The sequence below is a fragment of the Carassius carassius genome, chromosome 2, assembly GCF_963082965.1.
Source record: "Carassius carassius chromosome 2, fCarCar2.1, whole genome shotgun sequence".
Taxonomy (NCBI): Eukaryota; Metazoa; Chordata; class Actinopteri; order Cypriniformes; family Cyprinidae; genus Carassius; species Carassius carassius.
Window position 1 is genome coordinate 37,128,446 of NC_081756.1, and position 27,366 is coordinate 37,155,811.

Consider the following 27,366-nt stretch of genomic DNA (forward strand, 5'->3'; position numbering starts at 1 on the left):
ATAACAGTCTTGAGGATTTTAGGCCAGTTTGGACTTTTTTTTTCTCCCGAGAAGGAGAAAACTTTGTAAATAAAGGCCCTGTCATTTGAACAGAAGTACTATTTCAACATTATTGGTCTCAGAAACCTGTAAACTGACAATCTTGAGCATTGAAGCTCTAACATAAGTTTTTGTGCATATAACTTCTAACACGTTAAAAACTGTCTTACAGCATTGCAAAAAACATTGTATTTCATAAGACATAAGCATCTTTCAGTTTGGCAAGATTTGCACTGAACATTGAATAAAGCAGCTTTCTCAAATTGAGAGAGCAGCTTTTGAGCAGATTTGGGCTAGATTTCACTTCATTTGAACAGAAGCACTATTTCAACATTAGTGGTCTCAGAAACCTGAAAACTGACAATCTTGAGGATTGAAGCTCTAACATAAGTTTTTGTGCATATCACTTCTAACACATTAAAAACTGTCTTACAGCATTGCAAAAACATTGTATTTCATAAGACATAAGCATCTTTCAGTTTGTTAAGATTTGCACTGAACATTGCACCCGATTCGATTGTGATCACACGATTGAATGGGCGTTATCAGCGGTTATCAGCTGATATATATGGGCCAGAAGGGGGCTCCTCCGCCTACTAGAAGGCTCAGAAGGCTGTTATCACCCATCCACATGGTTAATCACCCACAAATGTACAAGAGCAGGACTACTAGAAGGCTCAGAAGGCTGTTATCACCCATCCACATGCTTAATCACCCACAAATATACAAGAGCAGGACTACTAGAAGGCTCAGAAGGCTGTTATTATCCATCCACATGGTTGATCACTCACAAATAATCTACTGGACGACGCGGTAACGTTGCGACATTTCCAGCTTGATATCTTCAGGTAAGACATTAAAATGATTAAACTAAGCCTTTAAGCTGTAATTAATTAGCCAATAAGAGAAAACAATACATACAAATCGTATTGCGTGAGCGTGACATGATTGTTGATGTAATATGAGTAGCCTAGGCATAGCCGTGTATGTTTGTGCATTTCTTTATAATATAGTAAAATGTTAATTGTCTAATACTTTCAAATACTGTTTAATTTCTTATTTGTGTTTATGTTAAAAAAGAACGTTGTATGCATATGAATTAGTTGGGGAAAACTTGCGTCATGTCGTCATCCGACGTCATGCGCTTCATTCTGAGCAAAGAAGAGGAAGACATAATTTTGCGGCCCTCGTTTTTATTAATCTTTAAATAATCTTTTTCAAAAGTTACTTCTTTCCAGGTAAATGCAACACATAGTGCACACAACAAACTTACGTTTTAGTATAAACTATGTTTGATGCAATACTGTCTGTTTTACTATATGAATATCATGACATAATTTAAACTTAACGTTAACGTAGTCTGCCTGAGCGCACATGGTTAGCATGGGTAAATGGTAGCATTACAAAAGCTGATAATAATATACATTATTATATATTATAATAATATTATATCGTATTATAATATTCCTATCCATTATTATACTACCAAATAGTGGTAGCATTATAAATCGTCGTATGTTAATATTATTTGAGTGAGTGTTTAGAATGTTGTCTCAGAGTTTAGTATAGGCCTATCTGAAATGTGTGCATTTGGGTAATTTAAACCCTTCATGTATGTTAAATTAATTATGCATTGCATTCGTCTTAATCAGTACTGTACATCAGATACGATGTTACATAATGAAGATGTGATTAATATCCCAGATGCGTTTGTAAATGCCACATGTGGGATGAGAAATGCATAATGTAATGTACTTAGCATTTGCTTTGCCATTTATTATATTGGTTTTGAGTAAGGAAAACGACAATGGAGCCATCATTTTGCAGCACTCGTTTTTTAATTTTAATAATCTTTCCATATTTCTGAGTACTACATTTGCATGAAATACGCGCATTGCGATATGTGTCTGCAAACGTAATAGCTAGGCCATATTACGTTATTAGCCTGTCTCTACTTTACATGCTGTATGTGAGCATTAAATTTGCTAATAAGCATATTTTTATTTCTGAAGCTAATGGGGGAATTTAGTTTATAGTTAAACGCAAAGTTAAACTGTAAAAATTGCTTTTTACACACTGACAGTAAGGCTTATTCCAAATATTGTGTATGCTCGATAACGCTTCACTGAAGCCATATCATAGGCCCAACGTTACCCATACTGACTTGAGTGAAATATTCAAACCCAAGACGTATTTTATGGCTGTTTGGAAACCTTGGAATATTGACTAGAATGTAAAATAAAGTTCTGTGGGTTTGAACAAAGCTTGGCTGCATTATTTGATCCCACACGAGGAAGCTTACAAATTAATGCAAAAGAGGAACACTGACAATTTATTAGAAGTAACGTTAACGTTAAATATACTGTGGTGTCTGTGTCCCATTTATTGGTGTCCTCGACACTGAACTTGAAAAATAAAACCCAAATGCACAGGTCTGTCTAAACATTTTTCTGCCTGCCTGTGTCACATTAATATCTATTTACCTAACTTTTTGTCTCCCTTTACAGCATACATTTAATTTTACAAGAACTTCTGTGGTAAGTTTGTTTTTATTACTACCATGCATGCTCTGTTTTTGTTGAACAATATAAAATTTGGTTTTGGGCTGTTTGGAATTCATTGTCCACAAAGCTGTCTTGTGCCAGTCTATGTTTATGTTTTAGGTTGAAGATGGCCCAGAGAGGTAAGCCTTACAGTTGCTAATCTAGAAGCATTAGGCAAGAGTGTCTGAAAACGATTGTATGATCTGCAACACTGTCTTTTTTTATTACTGATTTATTACTGATTAGCCTTTTCTTTCTTCATTATTATTTAACAAGAGAGAACTCCCATTAATGGAATTCAGAAGGAAACCCTGAGGTCATTCTTTGAAAAAGGAATGACACGAGTTGGTTCTGAATTAATTCCTAGAGCTGCATCGGCTACTGGTTTGGACACCAGTGTCGTAGAAGTAAGGTTTACTTTAGTGCTACACTAACAAACAACATGTCAAATATATATATATATATATAAATTAAGTGTTTTTTTAACATTCAGTTTAATTGATGTAATGCCCTTTTGCTGTTTTTTGTTTTTCAGAACTGGATTGGTAATTACAAAAGGTCAGAAAAGGATAATGCTTCATCTGAGCCCCGGCCATCAAAGGCCAAAACTCACATTCGAGAGTTGTCGCCTTATAATCTTTTTTGTAGAGATATATTGAAAAACAAAGGTGAGAAACACAATTTAAAGGTGCTATAAGCAATCTTGCACGTTTTTTTAGGCCGAAACGTTTTATTTTTCACATATCGCAACACACTGAACACACTGTTAAAAAAAAAAAAACAGTCTCTGCAGACATCCCAGGCTCCACAAACTGCAGCACAAACAAACTGAGCAACATACAGAGTGACCAGCAGCACAAAACATAACAAACTGTTCCAGCCAATAACCGACAAGAATGTTGTGGGGTGGGTTTGGGGGGTTATTGCACGGATGAGGAGAGAGGGTCTAGCTAGCCTCCGTTTTGTGTGTTAGCTCAAACATCAACAAGAGGTACGCCAACCAAGATCGCTTATAGCATCTTTAACGACTGCTTTTAATTTTTATACTAAATTGTTTGTTTTTGTACAACCTGTTGAAATCAGTTTCATGAGGGTTATGAAAGGTCATGAAACATATTTTAGTATTTAGCAAGTACTTCACTCACGCAAGTTGCAAAAGAATCATCAGTTGATCTATTTAACGTTATTTTGTTTTTACAGAGTTGTTACAGAGAAGTAGGTTTTTCACAACCCAAAACCAGTGTTTTCGACTTATTGTCGTCATGTAAATTTACTTTAAAAAGAAGATGCTGACTTTGTGTTAAGTTTTCTGTGCATCTATTTTTTCCTCAGGAACAATGAATGATATTAAGGGAAGGTGGGCCACATTGGGGGAAGAAGAAAAAAAGAAGTATGTTGAGGAGGCAGCAGCACTGAGGGCACATGGGGAGGCACAGGACCTAAGCCCTGAGATGAGGGATGCCCGGATAAAAATGCACCTCAAGAAGATGAAGTTAGAGGTTTGGAAAGAGGATTCATTTACTAAGCATTAGTGATATTCTTACATAATTAGATGGAAGGATGATCAACAGCAATTGTAATGTGTGCAGAACATTGTTTTAGACAACTGGATTGTTTATCTGTAGATTTTATCATAATTTCAAATGAGTTTATTCCAAATTAATATTCCATCTGATTTTTGTTTACAAGGCTTTCAACATCAAATATTCTCACAGGCTAGTCTATTCAGATCAAGGTGGTCAATTGAAGCATTAGTAGTCACAAATGTCTATGAGTCAAATTATTAGTTGCATATAAAAACACAGCTAATGTATAGTTATTGTAACCCTGGTGGTCCCTGACCACTTATTTGCCATGTGTGACAACACTGTTTTCATATATTGCCAAGCCCTGTTATGAGTTGTTTCCAAAAGGTGTCCAAGCTTGAGGAGTTGGGTGTGGAAACAGCCATCTTGTCCTTTGATCGTCAAAAGTCCTCATTAGAGGTTTTTGAAATGAGCAGCAGAGGAGCCACTGATTTCCTTGATAAATCTGACACAGTGAACAACTTTGCACTGCATTTCAAAGGTATTGGTTTATATTAAAATCCACAGAAATCGTCTCAGGCCCATAATAGTGCAAATTTACATAATACAGTTTTATGAAATTAATTGTTGTCTGTTGTTGCATCTGTAGCCAGCTCCTCAGCCGCAATGCCCAGTGCCAGAGAACACGTCACTGTTTTGGTGGGAAAAGTAAAAGATCTCTTCAACCAAAAATACAGTAAGCATAATTTCAAATACTTTTAAAAAGGATGTAAAGAAACTGCTTATCTTGATAACCTATTATACCTTCATGAATCCATGGTATTATTATCAAATAAATAAATTATCTAATGTTTGCCCATCAACCATTAGATTGTCACCTCACCAAAATGACTGTCTGCAGCCTTTACACTGGCTAACAACTAGAAGGGAGGGTCACAATTGTCCAACTGTGTAACATTGTTTAACATATGTGTGCCCATGTCTTTAAGAGGAGGCCGGAGGTACTGGAAGGGTCCCCTACCAGTCCCTAGTGAATCAGGGCTTGGTCATTAGAGTTTCTGGACTGCCCAATAGCCTTACCCTGAAAAAGCCTTCCTTTTATGGAAGGAACCAATTGGTAGGAATATTGCAAGCAGCAGAGGAGATTACGTTTGAAATAGGTAAGTGAAATTACCAGTGTTTGTCTTTCTCCACTTGTGTTTTGGCAGACCATTTGGCTCTATACAAAGTGGTGAAAATCTGATACATTCTGGTCGAGTCGCACTGGCAACATTGATCAATCAGCTTGGTCATCTGCATCATCAGATGGGGCTCTTATTGATAAGTTTACATGTTAAAGCTGCAGTCGGCAACCCTGGAAGATTGAGTGAACATAGAATTGTTTTTGAATGTTAACAACTCTCATGCCCCTCCCCCACTCCCATGAGCACCCTCCCATGGAGTTCGTGCTGGTGTGTGTACCTGGTTTTCTGTGAACGCGCCTGTCTCTTCAGCATAGATTGAAGCATAATTTTCTTTTCCTGGGTTGTTGGACCTCCTAGCTTTGGTTAGCTCCTAGCTTAACCGAGGAATTGAAAGCTTGTAAGTAGATTTTCTCTCCGCCATCATGCTTCGTACAATCCAACACACCAGCAAACTTCAGGCGACTGCATGTGATATTGTAACGTGCGCGAGAGGGGAGGGGGGATCTGTGGCGTGGGCATGAACTGTGATTGACAGCTCTCACACAGCCCTGCGCTGATTGGACTAGAAGAACCGGGAGCAGTGTATTTTTTTTAAACAAATAACAGGCTCCAGGTGGAGGTGGAAGCGCGGGTATTTTTCTATAACCGGCTGATTTATGTTTTTCTGTTGGAGCATAGTGTCGGTTTCACTGAATATGATCAAAAAAAAAATCCTACAGATGGCAGCTTTAACATTAGTTAACCCCTACAGTAGTGGAATTGTTGAGTCTTTGTTAATAATATTATAAAGAGTATGGTCTAGACCTACTCTGCTTGAAAAGTGCTTTGAGATAATTTTTATTATGAATTGGCGCTATATAACTAAAATTGAATTAAAAATGATTCTGGTTACAGAATATGTATGTGTCTTTGACAGTTAGTAAAGGATGTGACACTATTTCTATTTTTGTCATTATAATGCAACATAATTTCTAAAAAGGCACATCTCCAGAATATCTATAGCTTTTTAGTTAAATGTGACTAGTGACTGGCCCTTGTCAATGGTTTTCATTTTTTTTCATGCTAATTAAATTCTATGTATAATATAACTTCTGCAAATAATATTCCTTAATTGATACTGCTGTGTGATTATTATTTTTTCCAGTAGGAAGTCTAATTATTTGTTATGATCATATTACACAGTTGTTTTTGTTTTGTTTTTTCCTAAAAAATATACATCAGATGCAGCACAATGCAACCCCACTGACATGGCAGAGGGAATGTCCGAGCATGTGGATGCAGAAGGTACGCTGAGTTGTTTTTTATTTTATCTTTAAATAAATGTATAACATTAAACTTAAGGAGCATAGTTTACTAGATATGTAACTGGCCATTGCACAGCACATTTAAACAATGTATACATTACTGTAGTAATATTAAATCAAAATATGCATTTTTGCAGCACAATGCAACCCCACTGACATGGCAGAGGGAATGTCCGAGCATGTTGATGCAGAAGGTACGCTGAGTTGTTTTTATTTTATCTTTAAATAAATGTATAACATTAAGCTTAAGGAGCATAGTTTACTAGATATGTAACTGGCCATTGCACAGCACATTTAACCATGGTATACATTATTTCAATAATATTAAATCAAAAGATTAAATTTTCACCTTTGTATGATGGTTTAATGTTTTCATATCACCAAACACAGCAGATGGCATCCAGACGAAGGCAGTGGAGGAAATTTTAGAGGCCATGTGTGAAAATGGTATTTTTTGTATTTGTTAGACATTTTACCAAATGCTACAAATCAGTTTTTGGTATTGCTTAAGTTCGAACTTAGTTAAAACAATAGGCCTATGTCACGCAACAATTGAAGACCGGAAGTACGTCTTTTAGTAGGGATACGACTCTTCCGGTTAGCGTTTTACAATGGTGGAGTCCGATAGTTACTGCCTGACCAAGTCTATCTGCAACCTGCCTGAAGTCACCTATGACGATGTGGTTAATCTAATAATAAACTTATTCATCTAACCCAAGACTTGCGGAGTGTTTCCTCCTTCGGGAAAGCGTGAAAGCTGAGGTAACGTTTTGGCTGTCTACGTCCTGATGTAGAGCAACCCGGTACACTACAACAGCTGCGTGTGTAGCCTGCCATTGTTGTAATAGAGCTAAACCGTGACCTACAAATTGATTTTATAAAGAGTTTTAAGTCTGGGACCAAGTCGACAAAAAGTTTTTAAAACGGCCAAGAAGGCAAAAGTATCAAGTATCAAGCTCGCTGCCTCGCTCTGACAGTTCCTGGTTCGTCAGTAAGGTAAACGTTTCCATGGTAACAGCAAGTTGGACCAATCAGCAGATGTTCCTGCTACGCTTAGCATTGTGGGTAGTGTAGTTTTTTTCCATAAGATTGCGGATAAAACCTGTTTTTCTTAAAACAAGATCGATTTCATACTAACTTATAGTGAGCAGAAACCTTCGTTTCACAACTTCATAGCTCGTAGTCAGGCTACCTGGGATGGTTTAGACATTAAGGCTGAATATTTAAATCCTTATAGAGAAATACTATTGACCGTAAGTTCTTTATCCCTACTCCGCGTTCCGGAAGCAGGAAGTGTGATAAAGGCCTATTGTTCTGAGAAGTCTGCCGTTGACATTTGACACAAAGAGAAAAGCTCACTTGTTTGAAAATTACAATTTATAAATACAGTATTTATCCAGGTGACATTAAACAGTATAAGGTTGATATTCTGATAATTTTACACTTTGAATTGACTGAATTGAATTGATATGCAAATAATGGAACTGTATTTTTAATCAATGATTTACTAATTAACTATTGACAGTATTAATGCTGACAAGTTGAATTATGAATTTGTAATTAAGTTGTTGTTGTGTTTTATGTACTTTAGGTGTACAGCAGATGGAAGAGTCCTTAGAAACAGCCACTACTGTAGCCATTGTTATGACTGCAGATAAAGGTACTGTATCTTTCCACATTGTGTTTATTTGTATTTAACAGTCGGTCCCATTGAGACAAATGAGCTCTTCCTCGTAGTAGACCTGGCCAAGACTAGCAGTGAATCTATATAATCTATGAATCTACAAAAAGAGGCAGTTTCAACAGATTACAATACTACATTAAGAATAGATATGGAAACAGAAGCATGGACTAAGACCTTTTAAAAAGGGGGAAAAAAAACACTTGACTGTGACAAATTGGTCTCCAATCCTTTTAGGATGAAACAGCATTTAACTAGATTTACTTTTAAGTCTTTCAAGGGTCAGATTGCAGGCAGAATTTACAGAAGAAATTAACAGCCTTATTCCAATCTCTGTAACGTATAAATATATTGAGAGTGCAAAGGATGTTGCCTAGGATATTCTTTTACAAAACAAATTTTTCAGTATCAGTTATGACCTTACAATTAGTAATCATAAACCTGCAACAATGTTAAGCTCTGAAAGAAGCTGAAGAACTGTGTCATGAGTTTTCCTTATTTCAGGGTGCCTAACCCGAAATACTAAAGCCGCTTTCTGAAATTGAACCCAGGAAAACCTGCTTTTATCTTGATTGATTACCAGCAAGATCTGAGATTAATTGATGTGCAATACCCACATATTCCTTTGGCAACAGTTAAAAATGAACAAGCTGCCTTTGAGATGTTTGTGATGAGTATGATTTCAACTAACTGGTTATTTGTGTTTTTCCTTTGGTAGATGGAGGCAATTTGTGCTGTATCTGCCGTGTCCATTTTGATGATAAGATGAAAAATGCTAAAAAGAAGTGGCGTTCATGGTCCCAGTGCACAGTGTGCCAATCATGGTCACACACGGCATGTAGCTTTAAAAAAAACATGTGCCTTCACTGTCAAAACACCATGCAAACACCCTGAAGATAACTTGTTACTTGTTTGAGTAGTTACTGTCTTGACGGCCCCAACCCATTCACACACACACACACATACACACACACAAAAATAAAGGGACCAATAAAGTTATATTGTTCTGAATTGAGTCTACTTGTTTTTTTTATATATATATATATATGTTTCATCATTGGTTCAGTAGGGCTGAGTTTTATCAAGGACCTAACCTTCATCATAACTTTACATGTTTAACAGTCTTGCTGTCACTGGGAGATGCTTGGCAAAAATTAAATTGAAAAGATGGTTTGTGATATTTGTGGAAACTTTGGTATACAGTTGAACATGTTTTAAATGGTTTATGGACGTTGCTATCACTGAAGCCACCTAGTTGGCATTGCTTCCATTTTGTGTAGATTCAATGTTGAACAAATTGACTAACAATAGGCCTAATAGTCTACTTAACCCTTGTGTGGTGTTCATATTTTTGTTACTCAGCCGGTGTTCGTGGGTCTGGTTGGACCCGCTGCATTTTTGGGTTTTTAATTCGACACAATCAAAAATGTTATGTTAAAATACTCAACAGATGTTTACTTCATCCCAATTAGAAGCAATATAAACCGCATATATGGTTAATATTTTCTCTTTACCTTTGTTAGATCACATTTAAGAATTGCAACCTCGTGTGGGAATGGCAGGAGTAGAAACACAAAACTCACTCTTGCACTCTTTCACACTTACACACAATCTCTCTCTCACACGCACACACACACACACTCATGCACACACATACATACAGACACACACACACAACACACACACTTGGATATGTGGTGTACGGTCACTCTCCATAGGCATAATGGTTTTTCTAATGTACAAACTGTATAATCTATCCCCCTACACTAACCCGACCCATAAACCTACCAATCACAGAAAACTTTTGCCATTTTTTGAATTTCAAAAAACACCATTTAGTACGTTTTAGTATGAGGACACAGATGTCATCATAAACCATGTTTACGTTGTAATACCCATGTCATTATACGCATTTGTGTCCTCATAAACCATATACAAGAACACACACACACTAACAGCAGGCCCTGACAGGAGGAGGAGTAAAGGTACACAGGACCTACAATTTCCACACTTGTATTAGCCCCTGGTCCAGTGGACCCGAACATCCTGTGTGTAATATAAATGTGTAGGGGGGTGTACAGTGTGTTTTCATTGAAAATGTGTTCTGATTTCTCACAGAAAATGAGCCAAGGCCAATGAGTCAGTTTGAGAAAATAATTAATTGTATCATTTTTCTTTTGATAAAAAATGAAAACGAGTCCAACAGACCCGAACACCATACAAGGGTTAAAGTAATACTACTAATAGTTAATAACCTAAGAGGAGAACTTAAAATATATTTATAGATTTTAACTTTAATATGGTTTTAATCATCTTTAATGTAACCAAACGTTCGTACAGGTTTCACATTATACTAACAGAAATAATAAAATAATAAACGATAGCAGTTTGAACCCTTCTCCACTTTATTACCACACATCAATCACTAACTCCAAAATCCCGCGACAGCATCTACGGCAAGCCCCGAGGGGAAAAAATACATTGCATGCACACATACAACGAGCGCCAGTAGGCCTACATCAATTCAAAATCAAACGTACGCCACTGATATAAGCCATGTGTGTCCCGAATATAAATGCACACAGAGAGAGAGAGAGTGTGCTTGTACAACAACTATCTTTGTGTGTGTGTGTGTGTGTGTGTGTGTGTGTGTGTGTAAAACTATGTTTTTGAGGACCAGTTTGTCTGAGACCCCTTTAAAGGCCTGTTTTAGTGTCAAAACTTGGTTGTAGGGATAAAGTTACAATTAGGTTTAGGGTAAGGATTTGGGTAAAAGTTAGGGTTAGGCGCTTAGTTTTGATGGGTAAAGTTAGGGTTCGCGGTTTAGGCACTTATTTGTGATGGGTAAGATTAGGGTTCGGGTTAAGCACTTAGTTTTGATGGGTAAGATTAGGGTTCGGGTTAAGCACTTAGTTTTGATGGGTACGATTAGGGTTCGGGTTAAGCACTTAGTTTTGATGGGTAAGATTAGGGTTAGGGTCAAGCACTTAGTTTTGATGGGTAAGATTAGGGTTAGGGTTAAGCACTTATGGGTAAGATTAGGGTTCGGGTTAAGCACTTAGTTGTGATGGGTAAGGTTAGGGTTAAGCACTTAGTTGTGATGGGTAAGATTAGGGTTCGGGTTTGGGCTAGGTACTTAGTTAAGGTTAAGGTAAGCGGCTGGACATTGTGTCAATGAATGTCCTCATGAAGATAGATGTACAACAATGTGTGTGGGGGGGGGGGGGGGGGGGGCAGGTATTCCTCATGTTGTGGAGTTGTACGTTTGTTTACACAGTAAGAAACAAACACAAATCTTCATTATATATGGGCTACTCTTATTTAGCCTTCAAAGTACTCTCTGTAACTACACCCGGGCATAGCTTGTGTACATGAAATGAGAAAATTACAACTTTGTTGTAGAGCTAAACAAAATACATTGTTAGAAAGGTCTTGACCTGGAGAGTAACATATGTACGTTTGTAGAGTCTACATGGATCCTGTTTTGAAATACTGACCTTTAAACAACACATTGGTGCATGTTTAAAGGTTCAATTAATTATACATTTAAATTTTTTTACATAGATGTGTTTACAATACCCCTAAACTTTTCACTGTACTCTCAACTCACTATTTACAACCTCCAATTCTAAAAAAAAAAACACTAATGTTTTAAAAACTACAATTCCCTGTAGGAAAGCAATGCAGCTTGATACAAATCAGCACTACAGTTGTAGTTTTCTTTCTTGCAAATTGGGTTGTAAAATGATATATCTACTGAACATATCAAATATCAAATATCTAGTACAGCTAAACTATTAATTACCCTACATCTAGATTACCTAGGTTAAGAAAATTTAAATATGTTGATTTAAGATCAGAAACAGGATTAAACCCGTAAACTCCGCCCACAACACAATGCAGTTCTGTTCCCTATTTATCAGAATTGAAGGAGAAATTGTTAGAAGTGTTAACCTTAACATGATCATATCTTATGGTTGAGTTATCAAAAACCTACTGTATGTGGCACACTGTCTAGAGGATTATGACATGATTTGTTGTTTGATTTTGATTGCAGTTTATTTTGAGCAATAAAAAAGTAAAAGAATATATACATGCACTATATACAGTATATATATATATACACACACACTAACACAATATGAAAAAAATTAACTGTTCCATCTCCCATATTCATATGCACATATACCTACATACATACCAACATTTAAACTCATATATCTACATAAATAATATATAGGCTACATATACATACCAGTAAGTAATTTAATAAGTAAATTAATTTTTTCTATTGACTTTACATGTGCAGTGAATAAGTGCTATGACAATGGCTAAAAATATGGCTATTACTCATTATGGGAAAGCTGTTTGTAGAGTCAATCAATACACCTGCATGTTCCCTTTTAGTCTTACAAAGATAGTTGCTTCAGAAGATTCAATACTTTGTCATTTAAAAAAAAAAAAATCATACACATTGAACACATTTGTACATTTCAATAAGTAATATCACAATATGGTGTTTTATATTATTTTCAAAAAATAGAATGATATTAAACAACATTGGAAATGTAAATCTCCTGTGTTCACAGGAAGGTTGAACTCAGCACCACCAGGTGAAAAATAGACTTTTAACAGAGATCAGGATTATTTCTTTGGATTTAAAAAGTGTATGAAGTGCTTGTACACATCAGCCTAATAACAGTCTTGAGGATTTTAGGCCAGTTTGGACTTTTTTTTTCTCCCGAGAAGGAGAAAACTTTGTAAATAAAGGCCCTGTCCTGTCATACCAGTGCTTACAGTCCTAGTTATCATCATCATCATCATCCTCAGTGTCATCCTCATCATTGTATACCAGTGTCTCTATGTTTGACATGGGGTGGGTCTGACACAAGTAAGGGTTGTCTACAGGAACAATGTCTGGTACATGTGGGTGAAACATCACAGTGGCTTGATGTCGTTTTCTTTCCAGCTGTTGGAGACGTTGGGTGAGAGCAGCTTTTGCACCAGGCTGATCTGTGTCTTTGATGGCAGAGCACAGAAAGGCATGCTGCGCATGGAGGTATTTTGTTACAGTTCTCATTTCCTGGTATATCATGCACTTTTCCTCAGCTGCTCGAGTCTTCATATGTAAGGCATCAATCCCTCGCCTTTTTAGACTCTTCGAAACATTATCTTCTTCAATCTGGAAGACAAAAGAAATAAAAAGTGCTAAGTCTTGTTACCAGGTGGTTTAGAAAAATGATGGGCAGGTAGCTATGGTTAGTAAGTGGTTGTCAGATTTGACAGACTGACTGCTGTGTGGTTACTAGGGTTAGGTAACTATACTTACGGTGTCATCAAAGCAGAAGTAGACGTGCCAAGAGGGATCGCATGCTTCCTGAAAATCAATTGCTGCAGGGAAGATGCTCATCTGCGGTGGCCACTGAATGCTGTTGTATTCTTTTATTGCCTGTCTCATTCTCTTGTTGGAGCTGGCTACCTGCTTGGACAGTCTAATGGCAATGCCCTGCCCATCTGTAGCAAAGTTAGAAAACACGCATGCAGAGAAATACATTTATTAGTTTGTATTATGGTCCTTTTCAAAGTTGATCAAAATATCTTTATGTCTCTAGTTATCCACAGTTCTTTACCTGGATATCTTTTCTTCAGATGGAGGAGGACAGCTCTCTCCCTTGATTCAGTTCTAGCCTTGCAGATTAGTTGGCCTCTGAGCTCACAGTCAACATCTTTAAGGGTAGCCTGGAAGTCTGAATCAGATTCTTGCCATCTTCTCCCAATCCGGTGTTTTTTTTCCATGGTCAGCAAAGAGTCCTCAATTCTACAATGTCAGCAAATAAATCTAATTAATTGTCATTTAGACACTTGCTCAGAAAAAAACTTACAGATTACTGCTTGCTTACTCTGTTTCACACTCCATGTACGACTCACTAGTCCCAGATCTATATAAAAACACACACAGCACAAATATTCAGTAGCTACCAAGCATTACGGTTGTAATATAGTACTATTACTATAATAGTAGTATATACACTATTACATACACTATTATATATATATATATATATATATATATATATATATATATATATATATATATATATATATATATATATATATATATATATATATATAATACGCTATAAGGGAGGCCTTGGTGATAATTGATTACTAAATCACACCATATTAAACTACTGCAGTTATATTTCATCTCTTAATTTATAACCATTGTGAGAGTTTCCTTTAAAACTATGCTGTTACTGTGATCACACCTAGGCACTAAAAAAAGGCTGCAAAAAACACATTAAACTCTTACTTGAACTTGTAGAACTGAATCAGTTTGATAATGTAGTCCCTTTTCCATTTACAGACAGTGTCTGGAGAACAGATAAAGACATTACTACTTCTCTAATAAAGTGCTTTATTTCATGTAATTGTAATTTACTGTATTTCATTACTGTACACGGAAAGGTAAGTATAAAATATTTGCAATATTCTTTCTTAAAAATATTCATGACCTTCATACAGTATTCAATACATTCACACATTCACTTCAGTTGTTTACTTATTGGTTTCTGTTTCTGTTGGGCTAGCTCCATCTCCCTTTTTTTCCATTTCTCCATGTCTTCTTCAGAAACCAACACTAGAAAACAAAAATAACAGAAAACAAGACAACATCAATAGTACATGCACTGTGCAAAATGCGCTTAAAGGGACACTCCACTTTTTTCAGAAATAGACTCACTTTACAACTCCCCCAGTTAAACAGTTCAGTTTGACCATTTTTGTATCCTTTCAGCCGATCTCCGGGTCAACTGGTACCAGTTTTAGCATAGCTTAGCATATATCATTTGATTAGATTAGACCATTAGCATCTCTTTCAAAACAATGATCTAAGAGTTTAAATTTTTCCTATTTAAAACTTGTCAAGTCCAGTATATTTGTATAGCGCTTTTCACAATGCAGATTGCCCCAAAGCAGCTTCACAGTATTAAATTAAAAATAATACACTTGTCTTGAGTCTTCTGTCGATACATTGTGTACTAAGACCGACGGAAAATGAAAAGTTGCTATTTTCTAGGCCTATACGAACTCGAAGATACAAAGTGGTTTAAATCCAATAGCTAAGGTACACGAAACAGTGAGCTATGCTCAGACATTGACCGACGAGGGATAACTAACAAACAGGAACTTATATACATATATTGGTCATCGCCGATGTAGTTTTCAGTCAGAACACTTTCACACAGCAGGATTGTGAATCGCCGACAGCTCCAGATATTTAGCATGCCAAATATCTCACGGGCGTCGGCGATTCTCTCAGATTGCGTCTTTGCTCATTCATACTGCGTGATTGTCACTCACGTAAACGAGCAGCGATTTGCCTGTGATTTCGGGCATTTGTTGGCAATTTCTCAGTTCCTTGTGAAAATATAGTTCCTTGCCATATCGGCCTAGAAAAATGCAACTTTTCATTTTCCGTCAGTCTTAGTACATGATGTAACTACAGAAGAGTCAAGTTTTAAATAGGAAAAATATTGAAACTGGTCATTTTTTTGAGAGAGATGCTATGGTCTAATCCGATTAAATGATCTATGTTAAGCTATGCTACTGCCAGACCCGGAGAGCAGCTGAATGGATAAGAACACAATAAAACTGAAGTAAACTGTTTAACTCTGGGGGAGTTGTAAAGTGAGCCTATTTCCGAAAAAAGTGGAGTGTCCCTTTAATGGAATCAAAAATTCACCCATTTACAACTATTGTTACCCATTTCTTATGCGCATTGTTTACCTGGTGCCTCTCTGATGACAGATGAGATGTCTTCTTGAGCGAGAATCGATATTTTCTCTGCTTTGTCTAGTCTTTGCAGGAGCTGCATCTCTGCAAAGACAGTTTAATAGACTTAAAGTGACCAATTTGTGAGTGATCAGCTTCACTCCACAAAATATAAAATGTATAAACAGTAAACCACCAGCAAAGAATTTTGACAGGTTATGCATCAGACAGTGAACAAACCTAGGTCAGTTGATTTTCTCCGTCCATAATGCAAAAGGGCATCAGTCAACAGGTCTAGGCGGTGAGATGGAGTCATCTCCTTTGTGACTCTGGCAAATCTTCGGAGAAATGACCACAGCCTTTCCATTCCTTCCCCGTCTGTGAGCCCAAACCCTTCAAGCCGCCTAGTGCTGTACTTGATCTGTTAATAAAGGAAAGTGGTAGAATATCACAGACACTGAGCATGATCCTACTACAGTGGAAAGTGCTCATAGTGATCACGGTTACAGTGATCAACCACTTATATGAATCAAAAAGCTTGGGACAGAATCATTCCTTTGGAAATGTGTAAAATAATTTGTTTATAGTAATCAAGTAGTCCACTTACTGTGTTCATATTGTGTGTGTTTGGTGTGTGTGTGTGTGTGTGTGTGTGTGTGTGTGTGTGTGTGTGTGTGTGTGTACGCGCACTTGCTATGCGCAGTTACGAGTCATGTGATATTTTCCTCTACTCACACTGCTGTCTTTTATGGTGTATCATCCCAGATCTCTCAAAGCAGCAGGTAGACCTACTCTATATTACGTGAGTGCAGTGTTATGCTTTCACCTTAACCATTCAGCAGGAGAGGGCCTAGGTGTAGCTTGAATTATTTTATATTACATTTTATTACTTTATATTAATTTAAGAATTGTACAAATTAGATAGTAATCTGCATAAAACAAAGAAATTACATTTGGTTATATCAATCATCTGTTTTCCACTGTACTGTCCTAAACAGTGCATCTTTGTAACAAGTTTAGACAAACACCAGGTAGGAAAAATGCTAGATTAAAGATTACTTTTAGGCACATCTACTTAATTTCAGATGTGCAGTTGATAGACAGGAAATGGTGGCCAAACAGGGAGTGAATGATGTGTGATGATGAGGTCCTGATGTCTCTATAAAGTAAATAAATTACCTGGCAGGGCAATTTGTGTCCATAAACATGAAATGCTGGTATGGCCAAGGAGATGTTGTGTGGTATGCCCTCCCCCGATTTCTGACAGAACACAGTATGGCATAATTTTGAGTAAATTTTATCTTTGAATGTCTTATCAAAACAATAATTTAGTTTTACACAGAAAAAAGAAAGTACTTACATGCAAATGTGAGGCAACAACACAGGCAATGTCATAGACCACTCGCAGGTATATGTTCTTATCCTCACACCTTCGAAGTAGCTCATCGATGACATACAGGGGATAGGCTAATCTATTTTAAAAATAAAATTATTATGATGTCACTTTTTGCTGAGGAAAAGTGAAAAAAATTATACAAACAATCTCCAGCATCAAATTCAATACTTTAATCAATTTTGTCATATTTTATTATAATAGTGAAGATTATGGAAGGGTGGTAAAGTAAAAATTTTGTAATGTTTGGAATCTCCCATATACTGTACATTCCAAGAGGTTCATATTTGGTGACTGAATAATAATAATAATACTTTGGCTTATAATAATTAGGGTTATGCTATCCTAAGCATTTTATGAATAGGTAGAATCAAACAGGGGAATTATCATTTTGGAACACTGGGTCAATAGTCAAGAGATGTCAGTCACTACTGTGGCATAGACTTGCCGTTCTCCTTGGCTCATGTTGACAAACATTAGGGGCATTTCATGACGACAAGAGGCTCCAAACACTCCTGTAACATCAAGCTTCTTTGCTTGTTTTTGTGACCTCAGCACATTGCCAGCCTTGAAGTTACTGCAGTCCTAAAGTTTTAAGGAAAACATAGTTTTATGGGAGGAATAATGATCTTTTTTCACAAGTTTAATTAATATTTCTGCAAAAATATTTCTGTGAAATTATGCAACTATGACTAACCTCGTGAGGTTTTGAGCTGTCAAGATGTGATAGCAGGTATTCCTCTACATCCTTTTCATCAACAAACATGCGGGTTCCATGTAATGGCTCAACCACACTTGTACCTGAGCTTTGCTTCCTCACAAGGCCAAAGTTGGCATCCAATGTGACAATCATATCTCCATCCGCCTGGAAAACAAACACTTACAGTGTTTTTACACAATACTGGTTTTGTATCTGCACCAGATTGATACTATTACTATTTTATTATAATAATATATACAAAAATTTACTAAATTTGCAGATATTAATTCTATGCCATTAGTTTAATCAAACAAGAACCATGCTGGAACTAGAACCAACCTTTGGACATGCTGGGCATATGGTTCCATCATCTAATTGTGGGCAAATATCGACCAAACTTCTTTGTCGGAAGTGGTGATGCCTAAAATGGGATATGGATTCTCCCACCAGGGCTCTGTAGAGTGTGTTAACCTAGGGTATAAGCAGCAGTCAGGGAAAACATTACTGTTTCATATACTTACATCTGGTGATGGTGGTTTACTCAGAAGTTGTTATTTTACAGGAAAATATCAAGAATAATTTTGCATGTAACTGTAACTTAAATTTTCAATTAACATACAACACTTCAAACTAGGGCTGGGCGATATGGCCTAAAAATAAAATCTCAGATTTTTTTAATTCAATTTACGATTTTTTTCTGATTTCCCCCCTACTTAATTACTTTAAAAAAGTAATTAGTTATAGTTACTTCTCACAAAAAGCAACTGAGTTAGTAATTGAGTTGCATCATTACAAAAGTAACGAATTACCAGAGAAAGTAACTATTGCGTTACTTTAAAAACATTTTTTTAAATATAACTTGGATTCCCCCAATATTAAATGAAAGAAATTGACACTAAATACAACAAATTATTATTATAAAACATTGTAGACTAATCTACACTATTTTAATGTTACAGTGGGACAATGTGAAAGACACCGAACTTAAATATTAAAATATTATCGTTACTATAATGATTGATGTTATTACCATACCATACTGTGATTGATGATGTAATATATAGATACAAAGAGTATTTGTAATTGAAATTATAAAACTTACACACCTTTACAAATGGTAGAAATATGTATAACCTACTTGAAGTATTTTCTTCTTCACAAAAGTGAACAGTTTAACAAAAAATCACAACCGGTCAAACAAAGATGTTATCATTGAACGTTCCCAGTTTATTTTGAAGTTGTATTTAATAACCATGATAAACTAAAGCGTTGCAGATGATGCCAATAGGCTACAGAGATTATCCTAATGCTGAAATGTCTCATTTATTTATAAACAAACTATATTGTGCTCACACTGTCTCTCTCGCACACTATCGAGTGCTCTCTGACACACTCGGCCTGTCTCGCGTAGCCTACTGTCAAAAATTTAGCAAAGTGCAAAATAAATAATACATCAAAATTGATAAAGATCAATGAACACTATTAGTCAACTTTGACGAGATTCCTCTCAGCTAGCACGTCTTTGCGAAGTTCCCTAACAAGGGTGCTAACTTACGTGCATTTCTGCTGTCAAACATGAACTCACGATGCCTTGACAGTGAACAAAACGTGTTTAGGGTCTTGTCAGGCGTCTATTTCAGCTGAGGAGATTAACGTTATAAAGACACACTGGCAGACAGATGGGCAGTTGTCGCTTGCTGTTGCTGATTCGTGTGTGCTATAATGTTTTGGTTGTCGCTTGCCGAAACTAACACTACGGAAGCTCCGGGGAGCCAACAATGCGGCATTACACAAAAAAATTGATTCATTATTTTTTAAATCACCCACAACAAAAAATTCAAATTAATTCATTCAATCGATTTATCGCCCAGGCCTACTTCAAACTGACCTCTGCGGTAAGTCAGTTTGACTTACCTCTGCAAGTGTGAGGTTATTTTTCCAGCGCAGGGTGTTGCAAAATCCCTCCACAGAAACCTGACACTCCAGTGACAGACACACAAAAAGCTCCAGCAGAGGGATGGAGAAGGCTGTCTGGGGCTTTTCGGCTGTTGCTGGCCAAAGCCCATACCTTAGCAAAGTGCAGGTTTCTGGTTCACACGCACACATGTTGACTGTCACGGTGCAGAGCCGTCCTGCCAAATATAAAGAGGAAAATAACATAAAACATAACCTAGTACTACTATATAGACTACCATATCAGTATAGACCAAATCACTTGAGTGTGTCACCTATAACTTAATGTTTGTAATGATTGGAATCAGCAAACAACTTTTTTTATCAAAATTGTATCACAAATTTGAATAATTCCTTATAGGAAATCATTACTCCACATGTAATAGGATTGAATTCATTAACCTGTCAGGAAAATTCAATACATTAAGATTTTGTATCAGGTAAAATGACAAACCTGTGCTGACAATGACCTTCATGACCTTTGTGTACACAGCATGGGTGTCATGGCCTTCAGGTAAAAACAGGAATAACCCCAGGGAGGATGGCTCATAGTAGACATTCTGTAAGAAAGATTGAGAGCTCTAATGTTTTTAAAACAACAAACACTAAAGGTTGATACTGCATAGTGCTAAAACAATTTGAAGTATCTAATGAATATGTTGAAATTACTGTGAGTTTGCCGCCTGTATGCAAGTATAGCAATAGAAATGTAAGACTGCATGCTATTGTTCTTACATTCCACTTTTCAGGAAGATGCAGTGAATTTCTATGAGTCCTCTTCAGGCAAACCTCACAAAACACTGCAGTGGTGCTGCACTCAATGCACCTATAATCACCATGTTCTTGGCAGACAACACACTGGGTAGTGATTGGTGCTGAACATTCAAACGACACCTTAAGCATGTCATCCTTGACTGCATCCCAGGCATGAAGCTCTCTCTTCTTTGCCTTACTGTATGCACTCTCAGAACAGCTTGGTGTCGTATCATCAAGTTCAGCCTGTTAAGATGTAATAGGGTGGGTCTGTTTGTAGTTGGGCTGGGGAAGACCTTGACTAAGGTAAGAAACCTTTGCAGGGCCAGCGATAGTCCTCCTCACCACCTTAATTTTAACGTTCCTGAAACGTGTGGTCTTAAGTGCTTTTCCCATATCTGAAATCAAAATATTTGCCAATTATTACATAAAGCAAAGTGCAACCCGTATTTCTTATCACAGCCTAAAAGACAGAAACACATCAGTGAACATGGGATGCAGTCAGATGAGGGATATTTTGAGTGTTAGATATATATATATATATATATATATATATATATATATATATATATATATATATATATATATATATATATATATATATATATATATATATATTGCAAGATAGATAAATAAATAAATACACAGCTAGCTAGCTATCTAGATTAGATAAATACATACACAGCTAGCTACACACAATAGTCAATATTCCAAGGTTTCCAAACAGCCATAAAATACGTCTTGGGTTTGAATATTTCACTCAAGTCAGTATGGGTAACGTTGGGCCTATGATATGGCTTCAGTGAAGCGTTATCGAGCATACACAATATTTGGAATAAGCCTTACTGTCAGTGTGTAAAAAGCAATTTTTACAGTTTAACTTTGCGTTTAACTATAAACTAAATTCCCCCATTAGCTTCAGAAATAAAAATATGCTTATTAGCAAATTTAATGCTCACATACAGCATGTAAAGTAGAGACAGGCTAATAACGTAATATGGCCTAGCTATTACGTTTGCAGACACATATCGCAATGCGCGTATTTCATGCAAATGTAGTACTCAGAAATATGGAAAGATTATTAAAATTAAAAAACGAGTGCTGCAAAATGATGGCTCCATTGTCGTTTTCCTTACTCAAAACCAATATAATAAATGGCAAAGCAAATGCTAAGTACATTACATTATGCATTTCTCATCCCACATGTGGCATTTACAAACGCATCTGGGATATTAGTCACATCTTCATTATGTAACATCGTATCTGATGTACAGTACTGATTAAGACGAATGCAATGCATAATTAATTTAACATACATGAAGGGTTTAAATTACCCAAATGCACACATTTCAGATAGGCCTATACTAAACTCTGAGACAACATTCTAAACACTCACTCAAATAATATTAACATACGACGATTTATAATGCTACCACTATTTGGTAGTATAATAATGGATAGGAATATTATAATACGATATAATATTATTATAATATATAATAATGTATATTATTATCAGCTTTTGTAATGCTACCATTTACCCATGCTAACCATGTGCGCTCAGGCAGACTACGTTAACGTTAAGTTTAAATTATGTCATGATATTCATATAGTAAAACAGACAGTATTGCATCAAACATAGTTTATACTAAAACGTAAGTTTGTTGTGTGCACTATGTGTTGCATTTACCTGGAAAGAAGTAACTTTTGAAAAAGATTATTTAAAGATTAATAAAAACGAGGGCCGCAAAATTATGTCTTCCTCTTCTTTGCTCAGAATGAAGCGCATGACGTCGGATGACGACATGACGCAAGTTTTCCCCAACTAATTCATATGCATACAACGTTCTTTTTTAACATAAACACAAATAAGAAATTAAACAGTATTTGAAAGTATTAGACAATTAACATTTTACTATATTATAAAGAAATGCACAAACATACACGGCTATGCCTAGGCTACTCATATTACATCAACAATCATGTCACGCTCACGCAATACGATTTGTATGTATTGTTTTCTCTTATTGGCTAATTAATTACAGCTTAAAGGCTTAGTTTAATCATTTTAATGTCTTACCTGAAGATATCAAGCTGGAAATGTCGCAACGTTACCGCGTCGTCCAGTAGATTATTTGTGAGTGATCAACCATGTGGATGGATAATAACAGCCTTCTGAGCCTTCTAGTAGTCCTGCTCTTGTATATTTGTGGGTGATTAAGCATGTGGATGGGTGATAACAGCCTTCTGAGCCTTCTAGTAGTCCTGCTCTTGTACATTTGTGGGTGATTAACCATGTGGATGGGTGATAACAGCCTTCTGAGCCTTCTAGTAGGCGGAGGAGCCCCCTTCTGGCCCATATATATCAGCTGATAACCGCTGATAACGCCCATTCAATCGTGTGATCACAATCGAATCGGGTGAACATTGAATGTAGCAGCTTTCTCACATTGAGAGAGCAGCTTTTGAGCAGATTTGGGCTAGTTTTAACTTCATTTGAACAGAAGTACTATTTCAACATTATTGGTCTCAGAAACCTGTAAACTGACAATCTTGAGCATTGAAGCTCTAACATAAGTTTTTGTGCATATAACTTGTAACACGTTAAAAACTGTCTTACAGCATTGCAAAAAACATTGTATTTCATAAGACATAAGCATCTTTCAGTTTGGCAAGATTTGCACTGAACATTGAATAAAGCAGCTTTCTCAAATTGAGAGAGCAGCTTTTGAGCAGATTTGGGCTAGATTTCACTTCATTTGAACAGAAGCACTATTTCAACATTAGTGGTCTCAGAAACCTGAAAACTGACAATCTTGAGGATTGAAGCTCTAACATAAGTTTTTGTGCATATCACTTCTAACACATTAAAAAATGTCTTACAGCATTGCAAAATTATTGTATTTCATGACACATAAGCATCTTTCAGTTTGGCAAGTTTTGCACTAAACATTGAATGAAGCAGCTTTCTCACATTGAGAGAGCAGCTTTTGAGCAGATTTGGGCTAGTTTTAACTTCATTTGAACAGAAGTACTATTTCAACATTATTGGTCTCAGAAACCTGTAAACTGACAATCTAGAGCATTGAAGCTCTAACATAAGTTTTTGTGCATATAACTTCTAACACATTAAAAACTGTCTTACAGCATTGCAAAAAACATTGTATTTCATAAGACATAAGCATCTTTCAGTTTGGCAAGATTTGCACTGAACATTGAATGAAGCAGCTTTCTCACATTGAGAGAGCAGCTTTTGAGCAGATTTGGGCTAGTTTTAACTTCATTTGAACAGAAGTACTATTTCAACATTATTGGTCTCAGAAACCTGTAAACTGACAATCTTGAGCATTGAAGCTCTAACATAAGCTTTTTTGCATATAACTTCTAACACGTTAAAAACTGTCTTACAGCATTGCAAAAAACATTGTATTTCATAAGACATAAGCATCTTTCAGTTTGGCAAGATTTGCACTGAATATTGAATAAAGCAGCTTTCTCAAATTGAGAGAGCAGCTTTTGAGCAGATTTGGGCTAGATTTCACTTCATTTGAACAGAAGCACTATTTCAACATTAGTGGTCTCAGAAACCTGAAAACTGACAATCTTGAGGATTGAAGCTCTAACATAAGTTTTTGTGCATATCACATCTAACACATTAAAAACTGTCTTACAGCATTGCAAAATCATTGTATTTCATGACACATAAGCATCTTTCAGTTTGGCAAGTTTTGCACTAAACATTGAATGAAGCAGCTTTCTCACATTGAGAGAGCAGCTTTTGAGCAGATTTGGGCTTGTTTTAACTTCATTTGAACAGAAGCACTATTTCAACATTATTGGTTTCAGAAACCTGTAAACTGACAATCTAGAGCATTGAAGCTCTATCATAGGTTTTTGTGCATATAACTTCTAACACATTAAAAACTGTCTTACAGCATTGCAAAAACGTATTTCATAACACATAAGCATCTTTCAGTTTGTTAAGATTTGCACTGAACATTGAATGAAGCAGCTTTCTCACATTGAGAGAGCAGCTTTTGAGCAGATTTGGGCTAGTTTTAACTTCATTTGAACAGAAGTACTATTTCAACATTATTGGTCTCAGAAACCTGTAAACTGACAATCTAGAGCATTGAAGCTCTAACATAGGTTTTTGTGCATATAACTTCTAACACATTAAAAACTGTCTTACAGCATTGCAAAAACATTGTATTTCATAAGACATAAGCATCTTTCAGTTTGTTAAGATTTGCACTGAACATTGAATGAAGCAGCTTTCTCACATTGAGAGAGCAGCTTTTGAGCAGATTTGGGCTAGTTTTAACTTCATTTGAACAGAAGTACTATTTCAACATTATTGGTCTCAGAAACCTGTAAACTGACAATCTTGAGCATTGAAGCTCTAACATAAGTTTTTGTGCATATAACTTCTAACACGTTAAAAACTGTCTTACAGCATTGCAAAAAACATTGTATTTCATAAGACATAAGCATCTTTCAGTTTGGCAAGATTTGCACTGAACATTGAATAAAGCAGCTTTCTCAAATTGAGAGAGCAGCTTTTGAGCAGATTTGGGCTAGATTTCACTTCATTTGAACAGAAGCACTATTTCAACATTAGTGGTCTCAGAAACCTGAAAACTGACAATCTTGAGGATTGAAGCTCTAACATAAGTTTTTGTGCATATCACTTCTAACACATTAAAAACTGTCTTACAGCATTGCAAAATTATTGTATTTCATGACACATAAGCATCTTTCAGTTTGGCAAGTTTTGCACTAAACATTGAATGAAGCAGCTTTCTCACATTGAGAGAGCAGCTTTTGAGCAGATTTGGGCTAGTTTTAACTTCATTTGAACAGAAGTACTATTTCAACATTATTGGTCTCAGAAACCTGTAAACTGACAATCTAGAGCATTGAAGCTCTAACATAAGTTTTTGTGCATATAACTTCTAACACATTAAAAACTGTCTTACAGCATTGCAAAAAACATTGTATTTCATAAGACATAAGCATCTTTCAGTTTGGCAAGATTTGCACTGAACATTGAATGAAGCAGCTTTCTCACATTGAGAGAGCAACTTTTGAGCAGATTTGGGCTTGTTTTAACTTCATTTGAACAGAAGCACTATTTCAACATTATTGGTCTCAGAAACCTGTAAACTGACAATCTAGAGCATTGAAGCTCTAACATAAGTTTTTGTGCATAACACTTCTAACACATTAAAAACTGTCTTACAGCATTACAAAAACATTGTATTTCATAACACATAAGCATCTTTCAGTTTGTTAAGATTTGCACTGAACATTGAATGAAGCAGCTTTCTCACATTGAGAGAGCAGCTTTTGAGCAGATTTGGGCTAGTTTTAACTTCATTTGAACAGAAGTACTATTTCAACATTATTGGTCTCAGAAACCTGTAAACTGACAATCTAGAGCATTGAAGCTCTAACATAGGTTTTTGTGCATATAACTTCTAACACATTAAAAACTGTCTTACAGCATTGCAAAAACATTGTATTTCATAAGACATAAGCATCTTTCAGTTTGGCAAGATTTGCACTGAACATTGAATGAAGCAGTTTTCTCACATTGAGAGAGCAGCTTTTGAGCAGATTTGGGCTTGTTTTAACTTCATTTGAACAGAAGCACTATTTCAACATTATTGGTCTCAGAAACCTGTAAACTGACAATCTAGAGCATTGAAGCTCTAACATAAGTTTTTGTGCATATAACTTCTAACACGTTAAAAACTGTCTTACAGCATTGCAAAAAACATTGTATTTCATAAGACATAAGCATCTTTCAGTTTGGCAAGATTTGCACTGAACATTGAATAAAGCAGCTTTCTCACATTGAGAGAGCAGCTTTTGAGCAGATTTGGGCTAGATTTCACTTCATTTGAACAGAAGCACTATTTCAACATTAGTGGTCTCAGAAACCTGAAAACTGACAATCTTGAGGATTGAAGCTCTAACATAAGTTTTTGTGCATATCACTTCTAACACATTAAAAACTGTCTTTTAGCATTGCAAAATCATTGTATTTCATGACACATAAGCATCTTTCAGTTTGGCAAGTTTTGCACTAAACATTGAATGAAGCAGCTTTCTCACATTGAGAGAGCAGCTTTTGAGCAGATTTGGGCTTGTTTTAACTTCATTTGAACAGAAGAACTATTTCAACATTATTGGTCTCAGAAGCCTGTAAACTGACAATCTAGATACTATACAATACTAACGTAACCTCGGTTCCCTGAGATGAGGGAACGAGTACTGCGTAAGCTAGCTTACGCTATGGGAAAAGGTCCCCTTTTCTCGAGAATATGAAGCCAAAAATTATCCTTAATTTTTAAATAATGTAAAACGCAGTGCTGCAGCACAGCAGACCCAAGCGAAGCGGCTCGCGCGCTTATTGGCTGTGCTGCGGCAACTGCAGCAACCTATGGTGAGGCGGCGGAGAGTAACGAACCAATGGGGGCGCTTCGCGCCCATTGGACGTCAGAGCGCGCCA

The 27,366-nt window shown here is 36.3% G+C and overlaps 2 protein-coding genes and 1 long non-coding RNA gene across 3 annotated transcripts; 2 read left to right on the forward strand and 1 right to left on the reverse strand.

Annotated features, from left to right (window-relative positions):
- The first annotated feature begins 3,918 nt into the window (after positions 1–3,918).
- LOC132095462 (uncharacterized) lies at positions 3,919–5,351 on the forward strand. The gene is made up of 5 exons (XM_059500485.1): positions 3,919–4,081; positions 4,496–4,649; positions 4,758–4,844; positions 5,098–5,268; positions 5,317–5,351. The coding sequence occupies exons 1-5, from the start codon at positions 3,920–3,922 to the stop codon at positions 5,349–5,351; spliced, it is 609 nt and encodes a 202-aa protein (XP_059356468.1). The 5' UTR covers position 3,919.
- Positions 5,352–6,980: 1,629 nt separating this feature from the next.
- LOC132098011 (uncharacterized) lies at positions 6,981–9,143 on the forward strand. The gene is made up of 3 exons (XR_009422818.1): positions 6,981–7,043; positions 8,188–8,256; positions 8,996–9,143. It is a non-coding gene; the product is annotated as an uncharacterized LOC132098011 (long non-coding RNA).
- A 3,935-nt stretch (positions 9,144–13,078) lies between these two features.
- LOC132095466 (uncharacterized) lies at positions 13,079–21,089 on the reverse strand. Its single transcript, XM_059500501.1, has 14 exons — positions 20,832–21,089; positions 20,551–20,656; positions 20,058–20,275; positions 18,483–18,614; positions 18,141–18,308; positions 17,876–18,028; positions 16,291–16,471; positions 16,066–16,155; positions 14,840–14,917; positions 14,591–14,651; positions 14,178–14,216; positions 13,908–14,095; positions 13,607–13,791; positions 13,079–13,459 (listed from the first exon to the last, which is right to left on the reverse strand). Exons 1-14 carry the CDS (start codon positions 20,997–20,999, stop codon positions 13,079–13,081), a joined length of 2,148 nt encoding a protein of 715 aa, XP_059356484.1. The 5' UTR covers positions 21,000–21,089.
- Positions 21,090–27,366: the final 6,277 nt, after the last annotated feature.